This window comes from Anomaloglossus baeobatrachus, chromosome 7, assembly GCF_048569485.1.
Source record: "Anomaloglossus baeobatrachus isolate aAnoBae1 chromosome 7, aAnoBae1.hap1, whole genome shotgun sequence".
NCBI lineage: Eukaryota > Metazoa > Chordata > Amphibia > Anura > Aromobatidae > Anomaloglossus > Anomaloglossus baeobatrachus.
Window position 1 is genome coordinate 144287333 of NC_134359.1, and position 27465 is coordinate 144314797.

General features: G+C 43.9%; 1 protein-coding gene across 3 annotated transcripts in view; it reads right to left on the reverse strand.

Moving 5' to 3' along the window:
• The window catches only part of LOC142245214 (glutaminase kidney isoform, mitochondrial-like), a 1837395-nt gene that overhangs the window by 580042 nt on the left and 1229888 nt on the right, over positions 1-27465 (reverse strand). For 2 of the 3 annotated variants that reach the window (XM_075317731.1, XM_075317733.1), the window contains exon 12: positions 19770-19946. The exons of the other annotated variant lie outside the window; for it this stretch is intronic. In XM_075317731.1, coding sequence (XP_075173846.1) covers positions 19770-19946 — 177 coding nt within the window. The remainder of the gene's footprint in view (positions 1-19769; positions 19947-27465) is intronic. 3 annotated transcript variants of the gene reach the window in all.

Sequence of the window (27465 nt, forward strand, 5' to 3'; positions counted from 1 at the left end):
AGTCACCATACTGATGATAGTTAGTGGTCAGATGGCCTTAGTTATTTATTTTCCTGTTTTAGCATGTGACACTCAGAGCTAAGTGTACACAATAAACACGGCCGTGACTGTAGCTGTGTCGAATCTGACATTCTGCCGCTGTAATCTGTGACTGTAGCTATCTGCTTAGACCAAAAGCAAAGATCCCAGCTGAGCTATAACCCCCGTGTCACAATATATATAGCCCAGGCTGGGGGACATATATACATATATACCATGATGGGACCAGGCTCGGGGACATATATATACCAGGATGGGGACATATATACCTGGGTGGGTCTAGAATGAGGATATATATACCAGGAACAGAACATATATACCAAGATGGAGCCTAGGAATGGAGACCTGTATATAAACCAGGATGGTTGATGTATACAGTATACCTGAATGGGGGCAAATATACCAGCATGGGCTCAGGATGGGGACATATATACCAGGACGGGGAAATATAGACACTGTGCAGAATTATTAGGTAAATGAGTATTTTGATCACATGATCATTTTTATACATGTTGTCCTACTCCAAGCTGTATAGGCTTGAGAGCCAACTACCAATTAAGTAAATCAGGTGATGTGCATATCTGTAATGAGGAGGGGTGTGGTGTAATGACATCAACACCCTATATAACAGGTGCTTATTTATTAGGCAACTTCCTTTCCTTTGGCAAAATGGGTCAGAAGAGAGATTTGATGGGCTCTGAAAAGTCCAAAATTGTGAGATGTCTTGCAGAGGGATGCAGCAGTCTTGAAATTGCTAAACTTTTGAAGCGTGATCACCGAACAATCAAGTGTTTCATGGCAAATAGCCAACAGGGTCGCAAGAAGCATGTTTGGCTAAAAAGGCACAAAATAACTGCCCATGAATTGAGGAAAATCAAGCGTGAAGCTGCCAAGATGCCATTTCCACCAGTTTGGCCATATTTCAGAGCTGCAACGTTACTGGAGTATCAAAAAGCACAAGGTGTGCCATACTCAGGGACATGGCCAAGGTAAGGAAGGTAACAGGTGTCAGTAAGCCTATCAATGTTTAACTCTATGCATACCAGAAGCAGCCTGAGAGAACAGACAGAAATGTGAACAGACTTTCATTAAACAGAATTATCTGACTTTAAAAACAATTAAAAAACAGATATGTAATTGTAATGAAAAAAGAGAGAGAGGGCGCTCCTGTGTGGGATCTTAATGTACCGAAGTATGTACAATGTGAGGTGCACACTCACCTGATAGTGTTGTATGTCAGGTACAACACTGATAGTGGTATTGAAGGGGGATTGCAAGTTCACCGCTCCTTGTCAGCAGGGATCCAGTCCTCCTGACTCCGCAGGACTCTGCTCACACGATCGGGGTTTCCACGTGCAGTGTGCAGCCGCCGGACCGGCGTCTGATAGCAGCTCCTCCTCCGGGTCGGATGGTCCCGTGATCACAGATGCGGTGATTCCCCAGCCCCTGGTGTTAGATTCAAACGGATAGTACGATCCCCGTGAGCTCCCATAGGGAGATAAAGATGCAAGGAAAAAAAAAATGCACGGTTTCGCTGCACTGCTCAGAAAGGTAGTGATAAGGTTATTTGGGATGTAGATTTAGTAATTATTTACATGCCACCGTAGAGGCTGCCATAGATCAACAGGACAAAGGGATTTTCAACCTTTCCAATTACCAGTTAAATCAAGGGGAAATCACATTATTGAAAAGAGGACTATCATTTTGTCCATCCAGCAACACCAATACATTTCGCCTTTTTCTCGATATAAATGAGTTTGTGCGAAAACTCACTCTACAGAGACACTTTATGATTCAATCCAAACAGAAGGGCCCAACTAAGAAAAACACTGATGGTGAAATATTGGACACATATGTACATGTACAGGTCAAAGGGAACAGGAACTTCTATCCTCACCATCACAGGGGTAACAATATAGAAACGTTCCATCAGCTATTACTCAAAGACATCAGAGAATTCCGCTGCCATTACAAACGAGACAACCTATCAGGGGAGGAAAGGATGGCTATAAATTCCCTCAAAAATAACCATAATTTGGTCATAAAGAGTGCAGACAAAGGGGGTGGGGTGGTGTTGATGGATAGAGACTGGTACATTAAGGAAGGGACAAAACAGCTGGAGGACAGTAAATATTATGAAGCCCTAGAAAAAGATCCATCTTGTGAGTATTTTCATCATTATAAAATCATGATTAAAAAGGCAAGTGAGGAGAGGATCCTAAACAAGAGAGAGAAGCAATATTTAGAGATCAAACACTACTCCTTACCTCATTATTATTTTCTCCCAAAAATTCACAAGTCCCTAACCAACCCACCGGGCAGACCAATAATATCTGGAATCAACTCCATCACGGCAAACTTATCACATTACATTGATTTATTTTTACAAAAATATGTGGGCCGACTAGACTCCCATCTTAGGGACTCTTCTCATTTAATCAGCCTTCTTAAAACACTCCCCGCAACTCCCAACTGCCTGTTCTTCACCCTAGATGTATCCGCACTATATTCAAATATAGACCATGGGCTTGGGTTGAAGAGTGTGGACTCCTATTTGGCTGCGGATAACACCCTCCCATCTCCACAGAGGGAGTTCATCCTACAATCTATTGAGTTCATACTAAACCATAACATTTTCACTTTTGAGGGCAATATTTACCGTCAGTTGAAGGGCTGTGCGATGGGGACGAGATTCGCCCCGAGTTATGCTAATTTATACATGGGGTGTTTCGAGTCCCTCCACATCGCACGGTCCCCTCTAGCCATGGGGAACATAACCTTCTATCGCAGGTTCATAGATGACCTGTTTTTTATTTGGTCAGGGTCCGAGGAGAGTGCGGTAACCTTCATCAACTCACTAAACCAGAATGAGTGGGGACTAAGTTTTACAGCCACCATCTCCCGAGACTCTATCCAATTCTTGGATCTAAATATCCAATTCAATGAAACATCCACCATTGAAACTTCAACTTTCTTTAAAAAGGTGGATGTCAACAGTTATCTAGAGTTTTCCAGCAGTTACCTCCCCACCTGGATTAGGAATATTCCGTACGGCCAATACTGGCGTATTAGGAAGAACTGTACGAATGTGGAATCCTTTAGAGCCGAAGCCAAAATATTACGGACCAGATTTAGGAGCAAAGGCTATCCTAGTAAAATATTGGCTGATGCCTTTCAGAAAAGTTCGAAATTGGATCAGGACAAGTGCCTGTCCAAGATTGAGGAAAGGGGCCTGGAGGAGAGTAGGGCAAACACTGGTTACAAGAGCTGCCTGGTAACCACTTACACTGATTCATACAGAAAGGTAAAGGAGCTGGTAAGCAGATATTGGTATATCCTGAAAAATGACAAAATTCTCTCGGGGATCCTACCCAATAAACCGAAGGTAGTGTTCTGTAGAAACAGAAATTTAAAAAGCATGATTGCCCCTAGTAAAATATTTAATGAGAAATCTACCGTGTCCCTGAAGGAGTCAGACATCAAAAAACCAGTAGGGAATTTCCGCTGTGGCCAACCAAGGTGCCTATGTTGTAAAACACTGAAACAAGGTACACATTTATTCAAGTCCAACATCACGGGGGAAGAATTTTCTATAAAGCAACACCTTACCTGTACCACCTCCTATGTGATCTATCTGTTGGAATGTCCCTGCGGCCTACAATACGTAGGTCGTACAACACAAATGTTACACAACAGGCTAAATGGTCACAGATACAATATCCACCATGGTCTACTTACACACAGTCTATCAAAACATTTTTTGTGTGAACACAATAAGGACAGTGACACCTTTTAAAACAGTAATCATTGAAGAAATCATGACAGATAATATGGACAGATACTGGAAGCTAGTGGAGCGGGAATCCTTTTGGATATTTAAACTAGCCACCCCACATCCTGAAGGTCTAAATATAATGACGGAGCGAGTAAAATAGGTCTAAATAAGAGGGATCAGAATACCATTACAGAAAAAACCTTAATTTGAAAACTCATATTTGAAAATCATTAATTCAATATTTAATCACCCAATCCTCACATTGTTGTATAGGGAAGGAACTATTTATTATACCTCTTTTTTTTTTTTATTCCCTATTTTGGTTTCATTTTCCTCTTTTTTTTTTTTTCCTTTTTTTTTTTTTTCTCTCTTGGACCTTTTTTCTCTTCTCTTTTTCTTTTCTTTTCTTTTTTTTTTTTTTTTTTTTTCATTATCCTTCCCCTCTTTTGGTTTCATATTTATTTATTTTTTTTTTTTCCTCTTTCCATCTTTTGGATTCATCTTTCCTTCCTTTTCCAATCCTCCATTTTACCCCTTTTTTATTCTTTTACTAACTAATTATAATTTTCTCCATATGAATTTATCATTTTCTCCATATGAATTTACCCTATTTTTAACGTATATTGGTATGTCCGCTCCAGTCAAATAATTTAATTTAGTCTCCGATGGGGAACAACATTTTTATCAAAAGTTCCTTTCCAATTTATTTTTACATATATATAGCTTTTTAATCTTTCCGAAAGAATTTTTTATCCAAAACAGTCTTTTTTTATGAAAATTCACATGGAAAATCAGTTGGGTCTCTATATTGATTTTATATCATCGCTTTTTTAACTAACAGTAACCTTCCTGTTCTTTAGTCACTCCCCATATTGCCAATATGGCATCACACATGCATTGCACCAAATGGAGGCAAAATACACATTTATTGTCTTTTATCAATGTTTTTAATGCACATTTTATTTCATTATGTATTGGTGTTTTTTGTAAACCCGTATATACCATTGTTTTTTTATGAATGCAAAAGATCGGTTTCTTCTAGGGGAGAGCCTTCCTAATCAACTAATTGTCTGAATGATCCCACCCCGATGGGGATTCAATCTGATTAAGGGAATAAGGATTCTCTTTTTTTTTTTTTTTTTTCTCTTCATCCAGTTTGTGTATTTAAGATTTGATTTTCCTGCATTTTACTGCTACCTGAGGAAGGGGGAGGTTGTACCCCCGAAACGCGTAGTGGCATGTAAATAATTAATAAATCTACATCCCAAATAACCTTATCACTACCTTTCTGAGCAGCGCAGCGAAACCGTGCATTTTTTTTTCCTTGCAGATATGTAATTGTGAACAATAGTGTTTACATGACAAAAGTTGTACAGAAATGTTACAATAGTGTACAGAATATTCAAAAAAGACAGGGCAGTATTATTTAAATATGGGAGCGCATTGCAAAAAAAACTATTAAACAGTAATGTGAAAAAGATTAGTTGTAGTGTATCGCTAGATCCATTCTATTGTTAAATCCATAGGGTGTACTGAATGTAACTTGATCTGAGACGTTACTAATATTCTTATTTTTTTTTTCCCTTTTGAATATAATAAATGGGTTCTATCCATATTGTCCACCAATTTTCTAGCTCTTTCTAAATAATATTTAGGATAGTCTCTTTTGGTCAATCTATTGCAAGCTAGGTCAGCTTCTAATTTATAAGTAGGATTTAGTGTGCTATTTATTTTTAACCGGTTAAGTTCACCAAGGGGAATGCTTTTAATAGTATGTTTAGGATGGTTTGAATTCGCTGTCAAAATATTATTAGGCCCTGTGCGCACTTACCGGATTTTGCCGGGGATTTTCTGCGGATTTGCTGCATGTTTCGCTGCAGAAAATGTTCATAAAATCTCTGCAGTGAATCGCCAGCACAACCTATGGGAAAAAAAATCCTGTGCGCACTAGGCGGATTTTGACAGCTGCATGTTTTGCTGCGGGATTCCCGCAGCAAACACAATTGCATGTCAATTCTTTTCCGCACGTCACTGCGGGATTTCACTCCATTGACTCCAATGTAATCGTGAAATCCCGCAGGGAATAACGCAGGCAGCAAATTCTGTGCAGTTCACTGCGTTTTCCTGCATTATTCCCTGCGGTATTTCGCGGTTTACCTGCGGTAATGTACATCGCTTGCCTGCGGTTTTGCAGGGAAGTGATGTCATTATGACAGGAAGAGGAAGCGGAGCAGAGAGTAAACACACACACATCACAGACACACACAGACATCACAGACATAGAACACAGACATATAGAATACACATAAAAGCAAACGGAAAAATAGAAAAAAAAAACACGTGGGCTCCACTGTATATTTACCGTCCAGCCGAGGTAAGCACACAGTGGCGGCCGGGTATTCTCAGGCTGGGGAGGGAGAGGGGCAGGGTTAATGTCCCCCGCCTCCCTCCCACCTCCCGCAGCCGAGAATATCAGCCGCAGCTGCCCCAGGACTGTCGCATGCATTATGCGGCAGTACCAGAGTGTCCCAAATAAACACTAAATCGTCTATATATCTTCCTAGCCAGATGATACCATTTTTAAATGGGTTATCTTCAGAAAATAGAACATTTTCCTCCCATGTAGCCATAACAATGTTAGCTAAAGACAGGGAAAAACGTGCTCCCATGCTAACGCCCCGTTTTTGTAAAAAAATCTGTTGTTGAATGAAAAATAATTGTCCAAGGAGAAAATTGATTGCAATAATAAAGTTTTGTATGTTTGGATCGTATGAGCTGTATCGATGTAGATAATATCTAACACATCTTAAAGCAATATGATGTGGAATTGAAGGATAAAGTCCTACTACATCGCATTACAGCCAAACATAATTGTTCTGTCATCGTATTTTCTCCAGGACTCCAATTACGTCTCTAGTGTCTCCAAGAAAACTTGGTGTTAGTGGACAAGAGGTTTTAAAAAAAAGTGATCTACCCATTCTCCAAGTCTTTCGCTGAAAGAACCTATGCCATTAGTAATACTGCTAATGTCATTTATCTTATTAATTGTGATATTTGCAATAAACAATATGTAGGTTGTACAATAAACAGTCTAAAAAAAAAAGGATTAGAAAACGTCTTTCCAATGCTGCCAACCTACCACCAGCAGGAGCATCTGTAGTCTCTCGACATTTTTCTCAAATACATGGAGGTGATGTTAAAGGTTTTTTTCTTTCTTATGTATAGAGCAGGTTAAAAAAACGGAGAAAGGGGGAGACTATCACAAAAAATCCTAGCCAGAGAAAGCAAATGGATGTTTCTCCTGGATACCAGGCTCCCAAATGGATTTAACAATAGAATGGATCTAGCGATACACTACAACTAATGTTTTTCACATTACTGTTTAATGGTCTTTTTTTTTTTTTTTTTTTTGCCAGGCGCTCCCATATTTAGATAATAATATTGCCTTGTCTTTTTTGAATATTCTGTACACTATTGTAACATTTCTGTACAACTTTTATCATGTAAATACTGTTGTTCACAATTACATATCTGTGTTTATTAATTGTTTTTAAAGTCAGATAATTCTATTTAATGCAAGTGCTGTTCACATTTCTGTCTGTTCTCTCAGGCTGCTTCTGGTATGCATAGAGTTAAACATTGATAGGCTTACTGACACCTGTTACCACTTCCACGTGGAGAGTGTTTTTTCTTATTTAAGAATGTTTAGGCATTCCAGAACCAGCTTGAGACCGTGAAGTAGGCGGCATATTGTCACCGCCGAAACACGTAGTCTGTTCAGCGTGATGTCTGCACCTTGTTATTGAACTCTGGAAACTTTTTTTTTAATCCATTTGCAATAAATTTTGGATTTTAACTACTACCTGAAGCCTCCTTTCTGCTGGACCTCCCCACGTTGATTTTCTACATTGCTGGACTTGTTCCTAGCCCTGGTCCGTGCAACACTGAGCTCTGGATAGTAAATACCTGTTCACTCTGAGGACAGCTGGTCCACCTTGTGTGTTCATAGATAAGATAGATAGATAGATATCTATCTATCGGATTTTTTGGACTATAAGATGCACTTTTTTGGGGGAGGATGAGGGGTGCATCTTATAGTCTGATTCTAGGGCATGGCTGTGGTTAATGAGGGTGTTGCGGTGGAGTGGGTCATCAGGGGCATGAGCAGGCTGCTGTGACCATGTGGGCCCGCTCATTTCATATGCATGCCCATCCTCCCGCCCATCATCTCTCGGCGCTGATAGGTGGGAGGGATGATGGGTGTGCGCATAATTATAAGCCGGGCCACGTGATCACCCCTGGCAACTACAGCCTGGAGTGATCATGTGTGTCTGTATTCACTGCCCCCCGCGCATCATCAGTGCGGAGAGCAGTGAATAGTAAGTATGCTCACCTGTCACCGTTCCCTGCAGCATCGCAATGTCCTCCTGTCTGCTGGCCGCTAATGTGTGGAGAGCGATGCATGCAGCGATGATGTCATCACTGTGCTCACCGCTCTCTCCACACATGAGCGGGCCAGCAGACGGGAGGACATCGCGATGCTGCAGGGGTCAGTGACCGGCTTCACACAAGTCAGCGGGGCTGCTGCTGGCACTGACAGGAAAACGAGCGATGCTGCTGGAGTGAGGAAAGGTGAGTATAAACGTTTATTTTTTTTTTTTGTGTGCCACAGGATGCAGGCCATTTACCAGGATGGGGGTATATATATCAGGATAGGGGTATATAGCAGGATGGGAGTATTAATCAGGATGGGGGTATATAGCAGGTTTGGGGTATTTTATCAGGATGTGGATATATAGCACGATGGAGGTATATAGCACGATGGGGGTATATAGCACGATGGGGGTATATAGCACGATGGGGGTATATAGCACGATGGGGGTATATAGCACGATAGGGGTATATAGCACGATGGGGGTATATAGCAGGATGGCGGTATATAGCAGGATGGGTGCTATACCAGGATGGCGGTATATAGCAGGATGGGGGCTATACCAGGATGAGGGACATATATGCAAGGATGGGGATCATATACAAGGCAGGAGGATCATTACCAGGATGGGGTACCTTAGTAGAGAATTTGGGGACATTACCCCCATAACAGTGTCAGCAGCAGATCCTCGCCCCATTTTTGCTTTAAAATTTCACTTTCCTATTTTTTGCCTCTAAAACCAGGGTGCGTTTTATGGTCCAGTGCATCTTATATTCCGAAAAGTGTGTGTGTGTGTGTGTGTGTGTGTGTGTGTGTGTGTGTGTGTGTATGTATGTATGTATGCATGTATAGTATAATATAATATATATATATATATATACACATACACACACATATATACACACACACACACACATATTTATATAGATATATATGCACACACACACTCTATGCAGATATATATAGAGATATATATGTGACGCCCCTGGACTAGTCCAGGGTGTCACAGGGAACTGCACTATTCTCTATCCTTGGTGCAGGGCCCACCCTCCTTGGTTCCGGGGTCCGCAACAGTGATTCTGTACTAACAGCACAAATCCTAGTCACCCAAACACTACACTTGTCAGGCACACCAGGGGCGTGGTTCCAGCTGGGAAAGGAACCGCCCACCTATGAGTCAGACAGGCTGGTGGGAGGAGTCAGTTAGACAGTTGGTAGTAACTGAAAAAGAGAGAGGACCTGAAGATTAAGAGCTCCCTGAGGAGAGCCTGGCTGGGTCGCAGAAAGTGGCCTGTACTTGACGGCTCAGAGATTAGCGGTGTCAGCACAGCGGAGGGATAGGACTTCCCACACAGAGCAGTCACAGAAAATCCCCCGTGCCAGCTGCTAAGAGCAGGTCCCAATTAAAAAGAGGGACGGGACCCGAAGGTTTCAAGCCAACGGGGCCAGGGACACACACAGTATACAGTGTATGGAGGAAGGCTCCAGTCCACCACAGAATCACTGAAAGGGACCACCGCACGTGCAGTCACCGAGTGCAGCAGTACCAAGAGACTTTGTTTACCTCAGAGTCTGTGTCCACTGAATGCGTCATCACACCTGAGTGAGTACCCTGGCTCCCCAGCGCCCTGCCGGCCCTATATCAATATAGGCTGTTCCTACCTATTCCCTACCCTGAGTCCCGGGGCCCCTACCTGCGGAGGGAATCACCACCAGGCTGCCCCAACACCATCAGCCCCGGCACTCCCATACAGCAGCGGCGGTATTCCTTATTACCGCACACCGCAGGTGGCGTCACAAATATTCTCCCCCGTAAAAAACCTTTTTGTTTTTCATCAAAGTGTCTGCCGAGCAGTCCGACTGCTGCTAGGGCGTCACACATTGATTTTTGGCGTCACGAACAGGATTGGACTGGACCCACTAACCTGGGTGACGTGCGCCTTCTCCAAAACTGTTGAGCCCAAAGTGAATAAAAAAAAAAAATTCAGTTGCCGCCATCTTGCTGCTGAAAACCAAGGGGGCATAGAAAGATGTCGGCGCCGGGTGAAGCGAGCGCAGCGGCAGTTCCCCCTCAAGATCAAGGTGACATGGACGCACGAGCGACCGCGCAGATAATGCCAATGACTTTACCGTATGTGCCAGGCGCTACCTGGCTACCACAATATGATGGTTCCCCTGACACTCTGCAAGGATTCAAAAGAAAAATCCGCACACTCCTGGATATGTTTGGGATGAATGACCGGCAGCAAGCGTCTGTACTACTCGGCCAGTTATCAGGCGCTGCAGAGCTGGAGGCGGAGACCTGGACAGATCAGGACCGGGCCTCAGTAACTGCCATTTTTGAACGTCTGCGACTTTCCTTTGAAAACCGCACTGAGGCAGAACTCCGGATAAAGTTTTACAACTGCAAGCAGCGCCCACAAGAAAGCATTAGAGACTATGCTCTGAGGCTGCAATCAGCGCTACGGACTCTCAAACTAACCATTCCCATCAGTGAAGCTGAAGGAAACAAGGTGCTTGTTGAACAGTTTCTGCAAGGCCTGGGGTCAGTGGAGGACCGCAAGCAGCTACGGCTGTGGACTCTGGAATATCCTGCAATGGACTTTGCTGTTTTAAAAGACCGAGCCATCAAGGCTTTGCAAACCCCAGAGCCAACTGATTCTCCTGCTACGTCCTGGCAAGCCGGCACTTCTCCTCTACATGTGCCACCTCCTGTTAGAGCACTGCCAGAGCCAAAGACCCCAGCAGCGCCTGCAGGCGATACCAGTGATTTGTCTTTACAGGTGCAGCAGCTGAGCAGTGATGTTGCAAGGATCCTAGAGGCAATGCAGCTCAAGCCCAAGACCAAGCCGGCGGAGAAGATCCAGCTTGCTAACTGCCCAGATGACGTCCCTTGGATGAGAGGGAGGACCTCGACATACAGAGGAAGGAACCGTGACCGGTATGAAAACCTTGTTTGTTATAGGTGCAACAAGACTGGTCACTATGCCCGTTATTGTCCTTTAAACGGGCCACCCCTGGGGCCAAGGGCCACTCCCCAGGACTAAATCAACAAGGCCCAGCAGACTGGCGGGAGCGGTATGTTGGAGGAAGGACCATCGTTTCCATCACCTTGGATGGGATTCCGACTTCAGCACTTCTTGATACCGGCTCCCAGGTAACAACTATACCCCAAGTACTGTATACCAAATTCTGGTCAACTGAGGAACTCGCCCCACCGGACAATGACCTCACCATTTATGCTGTAAATGGTTTACCAGTAACACAACTCGGGTTCAAGGAGGTAACCATCAAGGTGGGCAGGGTGGAGTTAGCACGCCAAGGACTCATAGTAGTGCAGAATGACCCTAGTGACCGGAACCCTAAGATGATTTTGGGGACTAATGTTATTGAGAATTGTATGGGGGAAGTATTGTTTCTTCTCCAACAGCTCTCTGAAACTGCAGGAACGGGACGCCAGAGGGTCCTGCAAAGAGAGATTCGAGACCTCCAGCAGAGGCAACAGGTAAATTTGTCTGGTGGGGAAATTGGCGGTGTACGGGTAATGGATGCAGCTCCTGTGGTAGTGCCCCCACGGAGTGAGATGATGATATGGTGCAGGGCAGCTGTAGGCTCCCGTGGACAGAATTACCAGGCAGTGGTAGAGGCCCTACCTTCAGAGCACTGGTCTACAGTACTGACAGCCAGAGGGGTAGTCGATGTCCGTAAGGGGAGAGTGCCCGTGCGAGTGTTGAATTGCGGGGAGGAAGAGGTTAGACTGCCCAGGTATGCTACCATAGCCAAATTGTACACTGTGAGTGAGAATTTCATCCAGACAGTAAAGTCCTCAGCCACACCAGATCAGTCAGCCACAGACAGTTCCCAGATTCAGCAAGAACAGTGGTGTCAAGAGTTACATGTAGGTACTGACTCCACTCCACTACATCAAAAACAAGGGGTCTACAGGGTGGTTCAGGAGTATGAGCAAGTGTTTAGTAAACACCCATTAGACTTTAGGAGGGTGAAAGGGGTTCAGCATCATATACCCACAGGCATTCATCCACCTATAAAGGAAAGGTATAGGCCCATACCACCTGCTCACTACCAGTGTGCCAAAGACATGCTGAGAAGTATGAAGGAGGCTGGGGTCATCCGTGATAGTTGCAGCCCCTGGGCAGCCCCGCTAGTCCTAGTGAAGAAGAAAGACGGCACTATGAGGATGTGCGTGGACTATAGGAGAATTAACAACATCACACATAAGGATGCCTATCCACTGCCCAGAATTGAAGAGTCCTTGACTGCATTAAGATCTGCAAATTACTTCTCTACCCTTGACCTCACTAGTGGTTATTGGCAAGTGTCCGTTGCTGAGGAGGATCGCGAGAAGACCGCCTTTGCCACCCCGATGGGATTATGTGAATTTAACAGCATGCCATTCGGGCTGTGCAATGCACCTGGTACGTTTCAACGACTCATGGAGAGCTGTTTAGGCCATTGCAACTTCGAGACTGTCCTGCTGTACCTGGACGACGTAATTGTATATTCCAAGACCTATGAGGAGCATCTGGGACATCTGGCAGAAGTATTTGAAGCCCTTTCCAGGTACGGGATGAAACTAAAACCCTCCAAATGTCACCTGCTGAAGCCCAAAGTCCAATACCTGGGGCATGTGGTAAGTGCCGAAGGTGTGGCTCCGGACCCTGAGAAAATCACAGCTATCCAGAACTGGCCCAGGCCTCAGAACATCAAAGAGGTGCGCCAATTCCTGGGATTGATGGGGTACTACCGGAGGTTCGTGAAAGGCTATACCAAGATGGCATCCCCCTTACAAGATCTCCTAGTCGGACAAAGAAAGCACGGCAAGACTTCTGGCTCTCCATTCACATGGGGTGAGGAGCAGGAGAAGTCCTTCAAGTGAATGAAGTCAGCTTTGACAGGAGATGAGATTCTGGCATATCCTGACTATAACCTCCCATTTGTGCTGTACACTGATGCCAGCAACGTGGGGCTGGGAGCTGTTCTATCCCAGGTACAGGATGGCAAGGAAAAGGTGATTGCATACGCCAGCAGGAAACTCCGTCCAACAGAAAGAAATCCTGAGAACTATAGTTCTTTCAAGCTGGAGTTCTTAGCACTTGTTTGGGCAGTGACAGAGAAGTTTAAGCATTACCTGGCTTCTGCAAAATTCACCGTATATACAGACAATAACCCGTTGACACACCTGGACACGGCGAAGCTTGGAGCTTTGGAGCAGCGGTGGGTAGCACGACTGGCAAATTACGATTTCACTATAAAGTACAGGGCTGGTCGCAAGAACGCTAACGCTGATGCGTTGTCCAGGATGCCCCAGTTGTGTGATGATGGGAGGCATGAAGATGACCTGGAGGAGATTGAGATACCTGCTTTCCATCGCCCTACTGATAGAGTGAAACCCCGATATTATAGTGATCAGCAAGAGGCGACCTTCAACCCATTGCCCCACCATGGTTGGCAAGAAGCCCAAGATAATGACCCTGCAATCAGATTTATAAAGGCATTGATATCCGAGGCTGATTCACACCTTGAACCAGATGCTCCAGAAGAAGCTAAGAAATTGTGGAAAGAAAGAAGTCGTCTGTGTTTCCATGGAGGCAAGTTGTGCAGAAGTCTCATTAATCCAAAAACGCATGAGAGAATATGCCAGATAGTAATACCCACAGCATATGCACCAGTGGTGTTGGAGGCCTATCATGATAGAGCTGGGCACTTTGGTTGGAAGAAGTTGGAAATGTTGCTGAGAAGTCGCTTTTATTGGACTGGGATGAGAGATACCATAGAAGCTTGGTGCAGGAACTGTGGTCCATGTACATTAAGGAGAAAAGATAGCACCAGTCAGCGAGCGCCATTGCAACCAATAGTAACTACCCAGCCTCTAGAACTCGTTGCCTTAGACCACGTCAAGCTCACACCAAGCAGGAATGGGTACACCTATGCACTCACCATAGTAGATCACTATTCAAGATTCCTGGTGGTGGTACCTGTCAAAGATCTAACTGCCAGCACTGCGGCGAAGGCTTTCCAGGCACATTTCTGCAGACCCCACGGTTACCCAGATCACGTCCTAACAGATCAAGGTCCCGCTTTTGAAGCAGAAATCTTCCAGGAATTTTGTAAATTGTATGGGTGTAAGAAGATACGCACTGCCCCCTACCACGCACAAACAAATGGGATGTGTGAGAAGATGAACTATGTAGTCATCAACCTGCTGAAAACTCTACCCCTTGAGGAGCGGAACGAGTGGCCTGAAAAATTGCCAGATCTTGTGGACATGTACAATAGTATTCCTGTGAGTTCCACTAAATGCACACCCGCTTATCTCATGAGGGCTAGACCTGGGAGACTGCCAGTGGATCTGGAGATGGAAGTTGAGATGCCTGAAGTTTATTCCCCAAATGCAGATTGGGATACCAAGTGTAGAGCTCAATACAGGCAAATTCAAGAGTATGTCGAGGAGAATCTGGACCAAAGTAGGGAAAAGCAAGAAAGAAGCTTTAACAAGCAAGCCCAAGCCCCTCCATTTTCACCAGGAGAAGTGGTCTTAAAAAGAAAAAGAAAGATGCATAAACTGGACGACCAGTGGGAAAGAGAGCCATATGTGGTCCAGCCTTCCAATTTCAACAACCAGAAGACCTGTCTTGTCAGCAAGGACCAAGGAAGAACCACAGCTGTAATTTCCCGTGACCACTTGAAAAAGTGCCCTGAACCCCTGAACATCCAGAAGGAAGAACAGCCCCAACCTCAAGTGACTGAGAAAAAGAAGAGAGTGATCCACACCATCCTAGGTGACTTCCCGGAAGATTGGCCTATGTACAATGGAGCAGTGATTGTGCCTGTACTCACATTCCCGCAACCCGCGGAAGAACCAGAACCAAGGAGGCCTGAAATCATTGCACCTAGAGAAGTACCCATACCAGCACCACGAACACGTAGATTACCACCTACAACACCTAGCACCAGTAGTGGGGAACAGGTAGTAGCAAACACCACAGTACAAGGGTTAGAGGGAAGCCAGGAGCTGAGAAGGTCCACCCGTGTGAACTTTGGTCAGCCCCCACATAGGTTCAGAGATGAGGAATGGTAGCGGAACCCGGCTACTCTACCCTAATGTAAATAGTCTAAATATAGAGTAAATTTAAAAATGTTTAGTATTTTCCATGCTTTTAATTCTACTATTTTCCATGCTAAAGATAGTCATGTAAGACATGTTGATATAGAGTGTTGATAAGAAGAATGTTGATTTTATTTTAATTACCTGGATTCATGACCTGATTGACGACCAATGATAAGTTTTATTGAAAATGGACCTTTGGCTACAGGACTGGTGGTAGCCAGCACGAACTGGTGCTATTGTAAATGGTTATTTCCCATTCATAGCCACGGACTGCATCCCCACCTACAGGAGAAGACACAGGTGGAGGAGAGACCTGGGAGACATATGGCCCAGGTCTGGCCACCAACAGGAGCGGTGGCTTGCCTCCTTTTGGAACTTTGGGGGTGGGATGAAGGACTGGGAAAGCGAAACGTTGGGTTCAAGTGCCTCCCCTGCGTGGGATGGATAGATATGTTTTTCTTATTAAAATGTTCACTTTTTGCAGATAAAAATAAACACTCTGGGTGCACTGTAGCTCGGGGACGAGCTACGTTTAACCAAGGGGGAATGTGACGCCCCTGGACTAGTCCAGGGTGTCACAGGGAACTGCACTATTCTCTATCCTTGGTGCAGGGCCCACCCTCCTTGGTTCCGGGGTCCGCAACAGTGATTCTGTACTAACAGCACAAATCCTAGTCACCCAAACACTACACTTGTCAGGCACACCAGGGGCGTGGTTCCAGCTGGGAAAGGAACCGCCCACCTATGAGTCAGACAGGCTGGTGGGAGGAGTCAGTTAGACAGTTGGTAGTAACTGAAAAAGAGAGAGGACCTGAAGATTAAGAGCTCCCTGAGGAGAGCCTGGCTGGGTCGCAGAAAGTGGCCTGTACTTGACGGCTCAGAGATTAGCGGCGTCAGCACAGCGGAGGGATAGGACTTCCCACACAGAGCAGTCACAGAAAATCCCACGTGCCAGCTGCTAAGAGCAGGTCCCAATTAAAAAGAGGGACGGGACCCGAAGGTTTCAAGCCAACGGGGCCAGGGACACACACAGTATACAGTGTATGGAGGAAGGCTCCAGTCCACCACAGAATCACTGAAAGGGACCACCGCACGTGCAGTCACCGAGTGCAGCAGTACCAAGAGACTTTGTTTACCTCAGAGTCTGTGTCCACTGAATGCGTCATCACACCTGAGTGAGTACCCTGGCTCCCCAGCGCCCTGCCGGCCCTATATCAATATAGGCTGTTCCTACCTATTCCCTACCCTGAGTCCCGGGGCCCCTACCTGCGGAGGGAATCACCACCAGGCTGCCCCAACACCATCAGCCCCGGCACTCCCATACAGCAGCGGCGGTATTCCTTATTACCGCACACCGCAGGTGGCGTCACAAATATTCTCCCCCGTAAAAAACCTTTTTGTTTTTCATCAAAGTGTCTGCCGAGCAGTCCGACTGCTGCTAGGGCGTCACATATATATATATAATCTGTATAGTGTGTGTGTGTGTATATATATATAGATAGATAGATACACATACACACTATACAGATATATATATATTTAAATAGATATATACACACACTCTAAACAGATATATATCAATGTATCTATACAGGTGTGTGTATGTATGTATGTATGTATGTATATATGTATATATATAATATATATGTATATGTGTGTATATATAACTGTATATAATGTACACAATATATAGTTGTATAAAAATAACTAATTTTAAAAAATTCCATGGTGCTCCATGGTATCTTTTGATTCTCAGCGCAGATAAAGCAGACAGATACGGGCTGCTACCCCACCTGCCTGGCGTTACCTTGACTAGAAGTCAAAATACAGGGAACCCCATTCATTTCATATTTTTTTTTTTTTTTTTATTATTTAAAAAAAATTAACAAACATGCATGGGCTCCCGCCATATTTTGATCGCCAGTCGATAAAGCCAGGCAGCTGGGGGCTGAGATTCTCTGCAGCCCACAGTAGCCCCTGGAAATGGCGCATTGTTTCTTAGCACCATTTCCAGGCACTTTACCTGGCTCGTCCAGTGGCCTTGGTTGCACGCTGGTTAATAAAGGGGTTAATACCAGCTTTGTATTCTCAGATGGTACTAAGCCCGAAATTCATGGTGTGGCGCCAAATTAGACATGGCCACCATAAATTTCTAGTAAACAGTAAAAAAAAAAAAAAACCACAACAGACATTTTTTTTTTATTATAAATAAAAAAAAAAACATTTAGAGACGTCATCTTTATTCTAAAAAAATCCTTAGTCTGACGTAATCCACAGGGACAGCAATGTCAACTCTGCTTCATCACGCTGTACAGTCAGTCTAGACACAGTGAGAAGCAGAGAGAATTGTCAGCTCTCCTATATCGCTTTGTACAGATACAGTCTATACACAGTGAGAAACAGAGTATTTTCAGCTCTGCCACATCGCTCCGTACAGAGCGTGAAGCAGGATGACACTGAGGGTATGACTTGTGCAGTTTCGCTTTGGCATCACCTTCAGATAACTTGCTTAGGTGTCTTCTCCATTTAACATTCTCTTTTTGGCTACCATTATTGGACCCATCATGGGTTCTTATCCTAATTTTCTTGCACTCCTATCATTTCTATATTTTCTCTTCAACTATGTCTTTCTTTCAACTAATGATAGTTGATCACTTATCTATATTTCCCTTTTTTTTTTTTTTCTTTGTGACCTTTCCTTTAACTCCTCAACCCCTTCATGACCTTGGACATAAATGCCTGCACATGTCTGCTGATCAGAGATGCACCCGTGCCTACTTACCACTTAGATTGTGCCGTTAAAATCTGACAGGGTGATTTAAATAGCTGTGGCGGTGATCAAGCGGTTTCATGCCGCCATCAGTGGTCCCATGACGTGATCGTGGGGTGGCAATGTGTTGCCATGGTAGCGTGGAGTCAGCTGATGACCCTTGACGCTACCATGATGTATTTGCTGTGAGAGCCAACAGAGCACCCACACTCACAGAGATACATTTTCGTTGGTAAGACCGATGCTGCAGCATCGCTCTGATCAGCACAAATGATTGGACACTGCAGTGATAACGTCCCCTTGGGAAACTAGTAAGATCAATAAAAAATGAAAAAAAAAGTTTAAATATGAAAAATTAAAAAAACTTAAACGTTCTTTTGCCTCATTGAAAATAAAACAATAAAAAATTCACATATTTGGTATTGCTGCATTCAGAAAAGTCGTTATATCAAATTATAAAATCAATTAATCTGATTGGTATACGATAGCGATAAAAAAAATTCCTAAGCCAAAATAATGGTTTTTGGACACCACAACATTGTATTAAAATGCAAAAACAGGTGATCAAAACGTCACATCTACGGAAAAATGGTATAATTAAAAACACCAGATCAAGACGCAAAAAATAAGAGGTCACTGAGCTCCAAGTCAATAAAAATGAGACCACTTTGGGTCTCGGAAAATGGCACTATTCTTTTTTTGGACAAACCCCTGAATTTTTTTCACTCCTTAGCTAAAAGGAAAAGTATATATGAATTGTATCTACCAACTCGTACCAATATGAGGCATTTTACTGACGTCAGTTTTATCATATAGTGAACATGGTGAATAAAAGACCCCCCCCAAACAATTGTGTAATAGCACTTTATTTGCAATTTCACCATATTTGGAATGTTTTTCCTGCTTTCCAGTACACTATATGGTATAACTAATGGTTTTATTCAAAAGTACAACTCGTCCTGCAAATAACAAGCCCCATATTGCAATATTGACGGAAAATAAAAAAGTTATGGCTCTTGGAAGAAGAGGAGGAGAAAAACAAAAAACTAAAAATCACCGAGAGGTGACAGGGTTAAGTGGCTCCTCTCTCTTAAATGTTCTTTTCCTGACTTCCATTCATTGGCTCTTCCAGGGTACATTTCTCCTACTCCTTTCCCCTCAAAACAGCTCTTCACATTTTATCATCTATTTGCATAGTTAATTCAATTTTTTAACTTTATTCATTTCTCAATTGCTCATTGAATTTCCCTCCCTTTCCTTATTTTCATATTGATCTAAATATCCCTGTGGGTGTTCCCATAATTAACTGGCATCCGTTTTAGGCCTTTTAAAATTCATGTGTTGTGTTTCTTAGTACATTTGGGGTTTTTCACTTTACAAAGGTGTTAGTGCATTGCTAAAATGCACTTTGTGTATAAAAAAAAAACCCTTTTTACTATTATGGTTGAATAATCCATTTCCTACAGCAGCATAGCTCACCTAACGGGTTTTCATCCAACTTGATCCAAGATAAACAATGAATGACATTTTCAATCACTTCCAAATAGTAAAAATGCAATATTTTCAAATATTTTCATTAACATACCAAATTAATTGAATATTTTAAATAATTGTGTATACTTACATGAAAAGCAAACTGTCCCGAAAAGTCATACATCCCACAAGAGTGCATTAAACTTAATGTATTCCTCACTGCTTCTGGACTGAGTACTCTTTCACCAGTAATTGGACAGAAGCCACCATTAGCTAACGTAGCTGCCATTACACTTGCAGATTCACATGTCACTTCAATGGAACACAACTAAATAAAAGAAAATGAATGATAAAAAAGAATATTGTGGAAAGAGTGCTTTAACTTGTTTACAATTACTTTATATTTTTCCTGATGTTCTGCAGGGTGGCACCAATGTGTGGGTGACTGCACTATTTTTTTGTACAGAGCAGTCCAGTTTACAGTTGAGATATTTATGTAGGTACAGTACAGAAAAAGTTTACCAAAAGTACCAAAAGTTTAGACACACCTTTTCATCTCTGGAACAACTATTAAGAGGAGACTTTGTGCAGCAGGCCTTCATGGTAAAATAGCTGCTAGGAAACCACTGCTAAGGATGGGCAACAAGCAGAAGAGACTTGTTTGGGCTAAAGAACAGAAGGAATGGACATTAGACCTGTGGAAATCTGTGCTTTGGTCTGAGGAGTCCAAATTTGACCTCTTTGGATCCAACCACCGTGTGTTTGTGCGACGCAGAAAAGGTCAACGGATGGACTCCATATGCCTGGTTCCCACCGTGAAGCATGTAGGAGGATGTGATGGTGTGGGGGTGCTTTGCTGGTGACACTGTTGGGGATTTATTAAAAATTGAAGGCATACTGAACCAGAATGGCTACCACAGCATCTTGCAGTGGCATGCTATTCCATCCAGTTTGCTTTTAGTTTGACCATTTATTTTTCAACAGGACAATGACCCCAAACACACCTCCAGGCTGTGTAAGGGCTATTTGTCTAAGAAGGAGAGTGATGGGGTGCTACATCAGATGACCTGGCCTCTGTAGTCACCAGACCTGAACCCAATTGAGATGGTTTGGGGTGAGCTGGACTGCAGAGTGACGGCAAAAGGGCCAATAAGTGCTAAGCATCTCTGGGTACTCCTTCAAGACTGTTGGAAAACCATTTCCGGGGGCTACTTCTTGAAGCTCATCAAGAGTGTGCAAAGCAGTAATCAAAGCAAAAGGTGGCTACTTTGAAGAACTTAGAATATAAGACATTTTCAGTTGTTTCACACTTTTTTAAGTATTTCATTCCACATGTGTTAATTCATAGTTTTTATGCCTTCAATGTGAATCTACAATTTTTAGCGTCATGAAAATAAAGAAAACTCTTTGAATGAGGTGTGTCCAAACCTTTGGTCTGTACTGTATATATACTGTATATGTATACAGTGCAAGGGTTTATGCGCTGACTGGCTATCACATATTCAGACATCTGCAAAACATAAGCTGTACTGGTAAATAAGAGCAATGTGGCATCCATTAGATGGCACCACTCAGGGGCGTAATGATCATGGTCGCAGAGATCACGACCGAGCCTGGCAGGGTTTGGGGCCTGGTGTCCGCCCTGCAAAGAAGCAGCCAGCTCCTCTCAGCGAAAGAGAAGCTGTGATGTAAAGCAGTGTATTATAATGCAGCCCCCCTGGCAGCACTGGGCCCTTCTACTCCTCACACAAAGCAATGATGAGAAAGGGAGCGGAGTGCTCCACTCCATGCCTTATCATTCTCCCCTTGTGCCTGCACTTGATATCTCAGCGGAGCATGGTGATGTCACTACTGTGTGCCATTGTGCTGAGACATGCAGCATGATCTGATCAGAGCGGCGGGGGAATGAGGAGAGGTGAGTACTTGTTGTTTTGTTGTTTTTTTTTGTTTTTTTTTTTTTTAACCAGTGAGTACACTGTGGGCCAGGGGACTATGGGGGTGCATTGCACGGTTTGTGGGCTGTATAATACAATATTTCTGCAGCATTTACGGCACAGACCTGAAACCCCACAGCAGGCCCATGCAGGTGGGTGGGGCTTACTGCTGTAACTCCGGAGCAGTGAGTGCAGGGGATGATGTGCTCTGAGCTGAGGAGGCAATGATCAGCTTTGTCCCCTCTTCTGCTGGACAGGAGGGGCGGAACTTACATGGAACATACATCGTCTGTGCTGTATACTGGAGGAGAGACTGTCAGAGCGAGGGCCAAGAGGGGTATCCACTGACTTCCAGGTGGGCACAGAGCAGTGAAATCGCTCATTAATAGCAGTAGACAATCACCCAGCAGCTACACAAAGCCGAGGGCCGGGTGATCACTGTGCTGCTATTACTGCTCTCCCCACCCATAACCCGCGCCCACCTTTCAGCACCTCTGGCTTCAGTGGAAAGAGGTGGGTGGGATTATGGGCGGAGAGAGAAGTGCATATGCATTTTTTAAGTACTCAGGACATGTTATCCCCAGACCCGCTGAAGTGACCATATTCCACCGCAGTTTGCAGCACAGAGTTCAGACTATGCTCCATGCTGCGATACATTTCAGCTGGAAGTGGTACTCTGTTTCACATCCAGCTGAACCAAGTGCTGAGGTCCAGGACAGGCCCTTTGAAGCCCCGGGCCCGATCGCAGTGGCGACTCCTGCGACCACGATCGTTACGCCCCTGCTCTCAACTGGAGCCAGCGCTCAAGGGTAGGATAGGATGTATTTGCTGGTCTCTAACACACAACCAACAAAAATGTCTTTGTTATAGTAGTCCAATATTAGAACTATACATGTCATCTGAATACAGCAGCCTGTTACAAGGCCTCAATTTTTAGATGCAAAATTAACAGTTTTGGTCCAAAACATCCTAAGGGTGCAACTATTATTTTTTTAAATCTTTATATAATGGACGCTTTTTTTTTTTTTTTTTTTTTCAATACTTGTATTAATAATCCAATTTATCAACTATATACTGCAATCTGTTTCTGTATTTTCATTTCCAGGTTTTTGCAGTGTAGCATTTTGGGTTATGTTTCATTTTGGTTAAAGGGAAATGGTCTTTGTCGAATTTTGGTTTTGACCACAAAAACGCAATAAATACTTGCGTTTTTTACGTGTTTACCGCGTTTTAGATGCTTTTTCATTGCTTTAAAGTCAGATGCATTTTGATTACAAATACACTGATAAAGTTTAAACATTCAAACACTATGAAAAAAATGGAAAAAAAAATAACAAATATGAGTAACATCATACACAAATTAGCTAATTTTATTACAATTATAACTGTGTTCTAATATTTATGCATAAAATAATGTAAAATTATGGATTTTCATTAATTGTAGGACTGTGTGTGTGTAAAGGGACATATCATGCCCTTATTATAGAGTCAAAAACGCATATGTTTATTTTGTCAAAAAAGCATGTATTCTGCATCAAAAAAGCATGTAAAACTCTAGGATTGTGATTTAGGATGCGTTTTGAAAGTTCTCATTGACTCTAATGTTCGTAAAACGCTGCCAAAATGGCAAAAACAGTTGACATGTTGCTTCTTTAAACGCTGAGTTTTTGCCAAATTTTCTGTAACCAAAATGCTACGTTTTTAACAGCATTGTGAGCACAAGAAATCTCGATTTCCCATAGACTTTGCTTGGAAATCAAAAGGCATGCATTTTGGCATAAAACGCTGCAGTTCAAAATGCTGCGGAAAAGCAGGTAAAAAAGAAAAGTGCGCACATAGCCAAAAGCTTTATAATTGTTTTAAGCAGTTGAAACATCTGTACATGACAGAACAAAAATGTTGCCTGTTGCTGCAAATAGTTTTTCACATATGTACCTACTGTGAGGATTTAAGCTCTGTACAGTAGTAGCTGGTGGTGCACAGACAGGCAATATCTCTGGTCCAACAAGAGCTTCATTGACTTCATAAAATTCCAAAAGGACCCCAAGTAAAGAATACAGCCTTTCTCTGACACAGAGTAAACAAAAAATAAACTGTTCTTGCATCCGATTCAGTGGAGCTGCTTTAAAGGGAAGGTGTCGTTAAAAAAAAAAAAAAATCTTATTGGGCCCTCCCATCCTAAAAATAGCAGTCTGCAGCCACCCATGATTGCTGCATCCATTAGCTGTGGCAATCCCAGAACTTTACCCGGCTCTTCCCGATTGCCCTGGTTTGGTGTCAAGGGGTTAACACTAGAACTACTGAGGTAGTCATTTTGACTACTTTGCACCATGTATTTCTATATAGGTGTCACGAGTCCAGTAGTTCTAGTGTTAATGGTAGCTCAGCTGCCACTAAGCCCTAGATTATAAATAGGAGGCGTCTATGAGACCCACCCGATTTACTAATCTGTAAGTGAGGAAAAAAAAGTTCCAGGGCGGCACTCAGGGATGAACGGTGCTCAGGTCTATGGAAGGTATCCACAATCAAAATTGAAGAAAAAGACCGGCACTCTTCTTTATGAATGTAGATTATTTTTATTGTACAATTCCATGTACAGGCATCAAATATTATAACGCGTTTCGGCTAGACAAATTCATTTTCATAACAATATGAGTCAGGAGGAAAGAAATGCTTTAAAATCCCTTATGGATGACCCCTCCCTTATAATAAAACCTGCAGACAAAGGGGGTAGTGTTGTAATTATGGATAAGAAGGATTATGTTCAGGAAATTAAATCCCAACTCTCCAATACGGCCGTATATGAGAAATTAAATGGTGATCCGGTTTTTGATATTTCAAAAAAACTGCTTAATATTATTAATAGGTATTTAGAATTAAAAATAATAGATGTAAAAATGGCCAACTTCCTACATAAAAAACATCCGATTACACCTATCCTTTTATACATTACCTAAAGTGCACAAATCACTGCAATGTCCACCTGGGAGGCCAATAGTCGCTCTCACAGATTCTATTTGAGCAGTCCCCGCTATTGTGTTAGAAAAAATATTGACCCCACTAACCAAATCAGCTCCATCATATTTACTGGACACTTCACACTTCCTTCAGGAGATTAAAAGTGTGTATCTGTGGAATCTGGTGACTTAAGGCCCCTTTACACACTGAGACTTTCTAGCGATCCCACCAGCGATCCCAACCTGGCCGGGATCGCTACAAAGTCTCTGGTGAGCTGTCAAACAGGCAGACCTGGCCAACGACGCAACAGCGATCCGGACCTGCAGAACGACCTAGCTAGTCAGGCCTAAAACGCACATCCGTGAAAACTGTCGGCAGACAGCAGACAGAGTAGCGCGATGAGAATGAACTCGGGTGAACTTCACCCGACTTCATTGTCATGCCGCGGCTCTGTCTGTGTGCCGTGTACTGATTAGCGGTCACCTGTGAAGGATTCACCGGTGACCGCTAATCCCCCGAGTGACTGAAGTGTCCCCCCCCTCTCTCATACTCTCCGATCACCGGCGCTGCACGGCATTCACACTGCTCCGGCGGCTTTTTCTAATTTGAAAAAGCCGGCCGCTCATTAAACAATCTCGTATTCCCTGCTTTCCCCGCCCACCAGCGCCTATGATTGGTTGCAGTGAGACACGCCCCCACGCTGAGTGACAGGTGTCTCACTGCACCCAATTACAGCAGCCGGTGGGCGTGTCACTATGGAGTATAGAAATAAATAAATAATTAAAAAAACCAGCGTGCGGTTCCCCCCCCAAATTTAATACCAGCCAGATAAAGCCATACGGCTGAAGGCTGGTATTCTCAGGATGGGGAGATCCACGTTTTGGGGAGCCCCCCAGCCTAACTATCAGTCAGCAGCCGCCCAGAATGGCTGCATACATTAGATGCGACTGTTCTGCGACATGTCCGGCGGAATCCAGGATGGTCCAGCGTCGCTTCCAGCTCTGCTGCATGAAGGTGACCGGAGCAGCAGAAGAAACGCCGCTCCTGTCACCTCCACGCAGCAAATGAAGAGAGCCGCGTGATCGACTGAGCTGTCACTGAGGTTACCTGGATCCAGCGGTGGATGCAGCGGTGGCCGCGGGTAACCTCAGTGACAGCTCAGCTGATCGCGCTACTCACCGCCGCTCCGGTCAGCTCCACGCAGCAACTGAGGTTAGTATCGCGATCAGCTGAGCTGTCACTGTGGTTACTCGCGGCCACCGCTGCGTCCACCGCTAGATCCAGGTAACCTCAGTGACAGCTCAGCCGATCACGCGGCTCTCTTCATTTGCTGCGTGGAGGTGACAGGAGCTGCGGTTTCTTCTGCTGCTCCGGTCACCTTCATGCAGCAGAGCTGGAAGCGACGCTGGACCATCCTGGATTCCACCGGACATGGAGGGCTTTTTGGGGCTGATTAAAGTGGTGAACCAGGGAATGCGTTTGGTTTTTTTCTAATAAAGGATTTTTCAGTTGTGTGTGTTTATTTACTGTAATTTACAGATTAATCATGGAAGGTTTCTCCGGGAGACGCCTGACATGATTAATCTAGGACATATTGGCAGCTATGGGCTGCCAATAACTCCTTATTACCCCGATTTGCCAACGCACCAGGGCAAATCGGGAAGAGCCGGGTACTGTCCCAGAACAGTGGCTGGTATTAAATTTGGGGGGGAACCGCACGCCGTTTTTTTTAAATTTATTTATTTCTATACTCCATAATGACACGCCCACCGGCTGCTGTGATTGGGTGCAGTGAGACACTTGTCACTCAGCGTGGGGGCGTGTCTCACTGCAACCAATCATAGGCGCCGGTGGGCGGGAAAAGCAGGGAATACGAGATTGTTTAATGAGCGGCCGGCTTTTTCAAATTAGAAAAAGCCGCCGGAGCAGTGTGAATGCAGTGCAGCGCCGGTGATCGGGGATCGGTGAGTATGAGAGAGGGGGGGGACACTTCAGTCACTCGGGGGATTAGAGGTCACCGGTGAATCCTTCACAGGTGACCGCTAATCAGTACACGGCACACAATCAGAGCCGCGGCATGACAATGAAGTCGGGTGAAGTTCACCTGAGTTCATTCTCATCCCGCTACTCTGTCTTCCAACATGTAGTAACGACATTTTGCATCACACACTGACATTTCTCGGAAGATCAAATAACACGCACATGTGCCTTTAAACATAAAAAAACATATGTGCATGTTTGGTCATATCTCCAGTATGTAAAGAAACGGACCAAACACGCACGTTTTAAACGGATGTGTGTTGCAGGTAAAGCAGCTTTTTGAAAGGGAAGTCGCTAACGAAGTCCCCTTTACACAATGAGACTTTGCTGCACAGCGGGAAACAAAGGATGGTCCTGAACGATTTGTAGTGATCAGCAACTTCACAGCAGGGGCCAGGTCGCTGATGTGTTTCACACACTGCAATGTCGCTGGGGAGGTCGCTATAACGTCACAAAACCGGTGACGTTACAGCGATGTCGTTTACGATGTTGCAGTGTGTAAAGCCACCTTTACTGGTAACATTAGATGTGTGTAGTCTCTACACCTCTATTGTTCATTCAAAAGGAATAAGAGCTGTTGAGTGGCTATTGAATGGGACTGATTACTCGGATATGCAAAAAAAGTTTTTTCTTGAGCTACTTGCTTTAACTTTGAATGAGAATTTATTTTTTATTTCAGGACACCTTCTATAAACAGCGCTGTGGCTCAGCGATGGGCTCGAATGTCGCACCTCCTTACGCCAATGCTTATGTGGCGTGGTTTGAAAAGGAAATTATTTATTCAAGTGTTTTTTTTTTCAAGCGAACTGTGTTTTTTGGCGCAGATTCCTGGATGATATTTTTTGTATTTGGAGGTGCGACATTCGAGCCTTGGAGGTCTTTATTAATGAGATTAACTCTATCTGGTCTGAACTG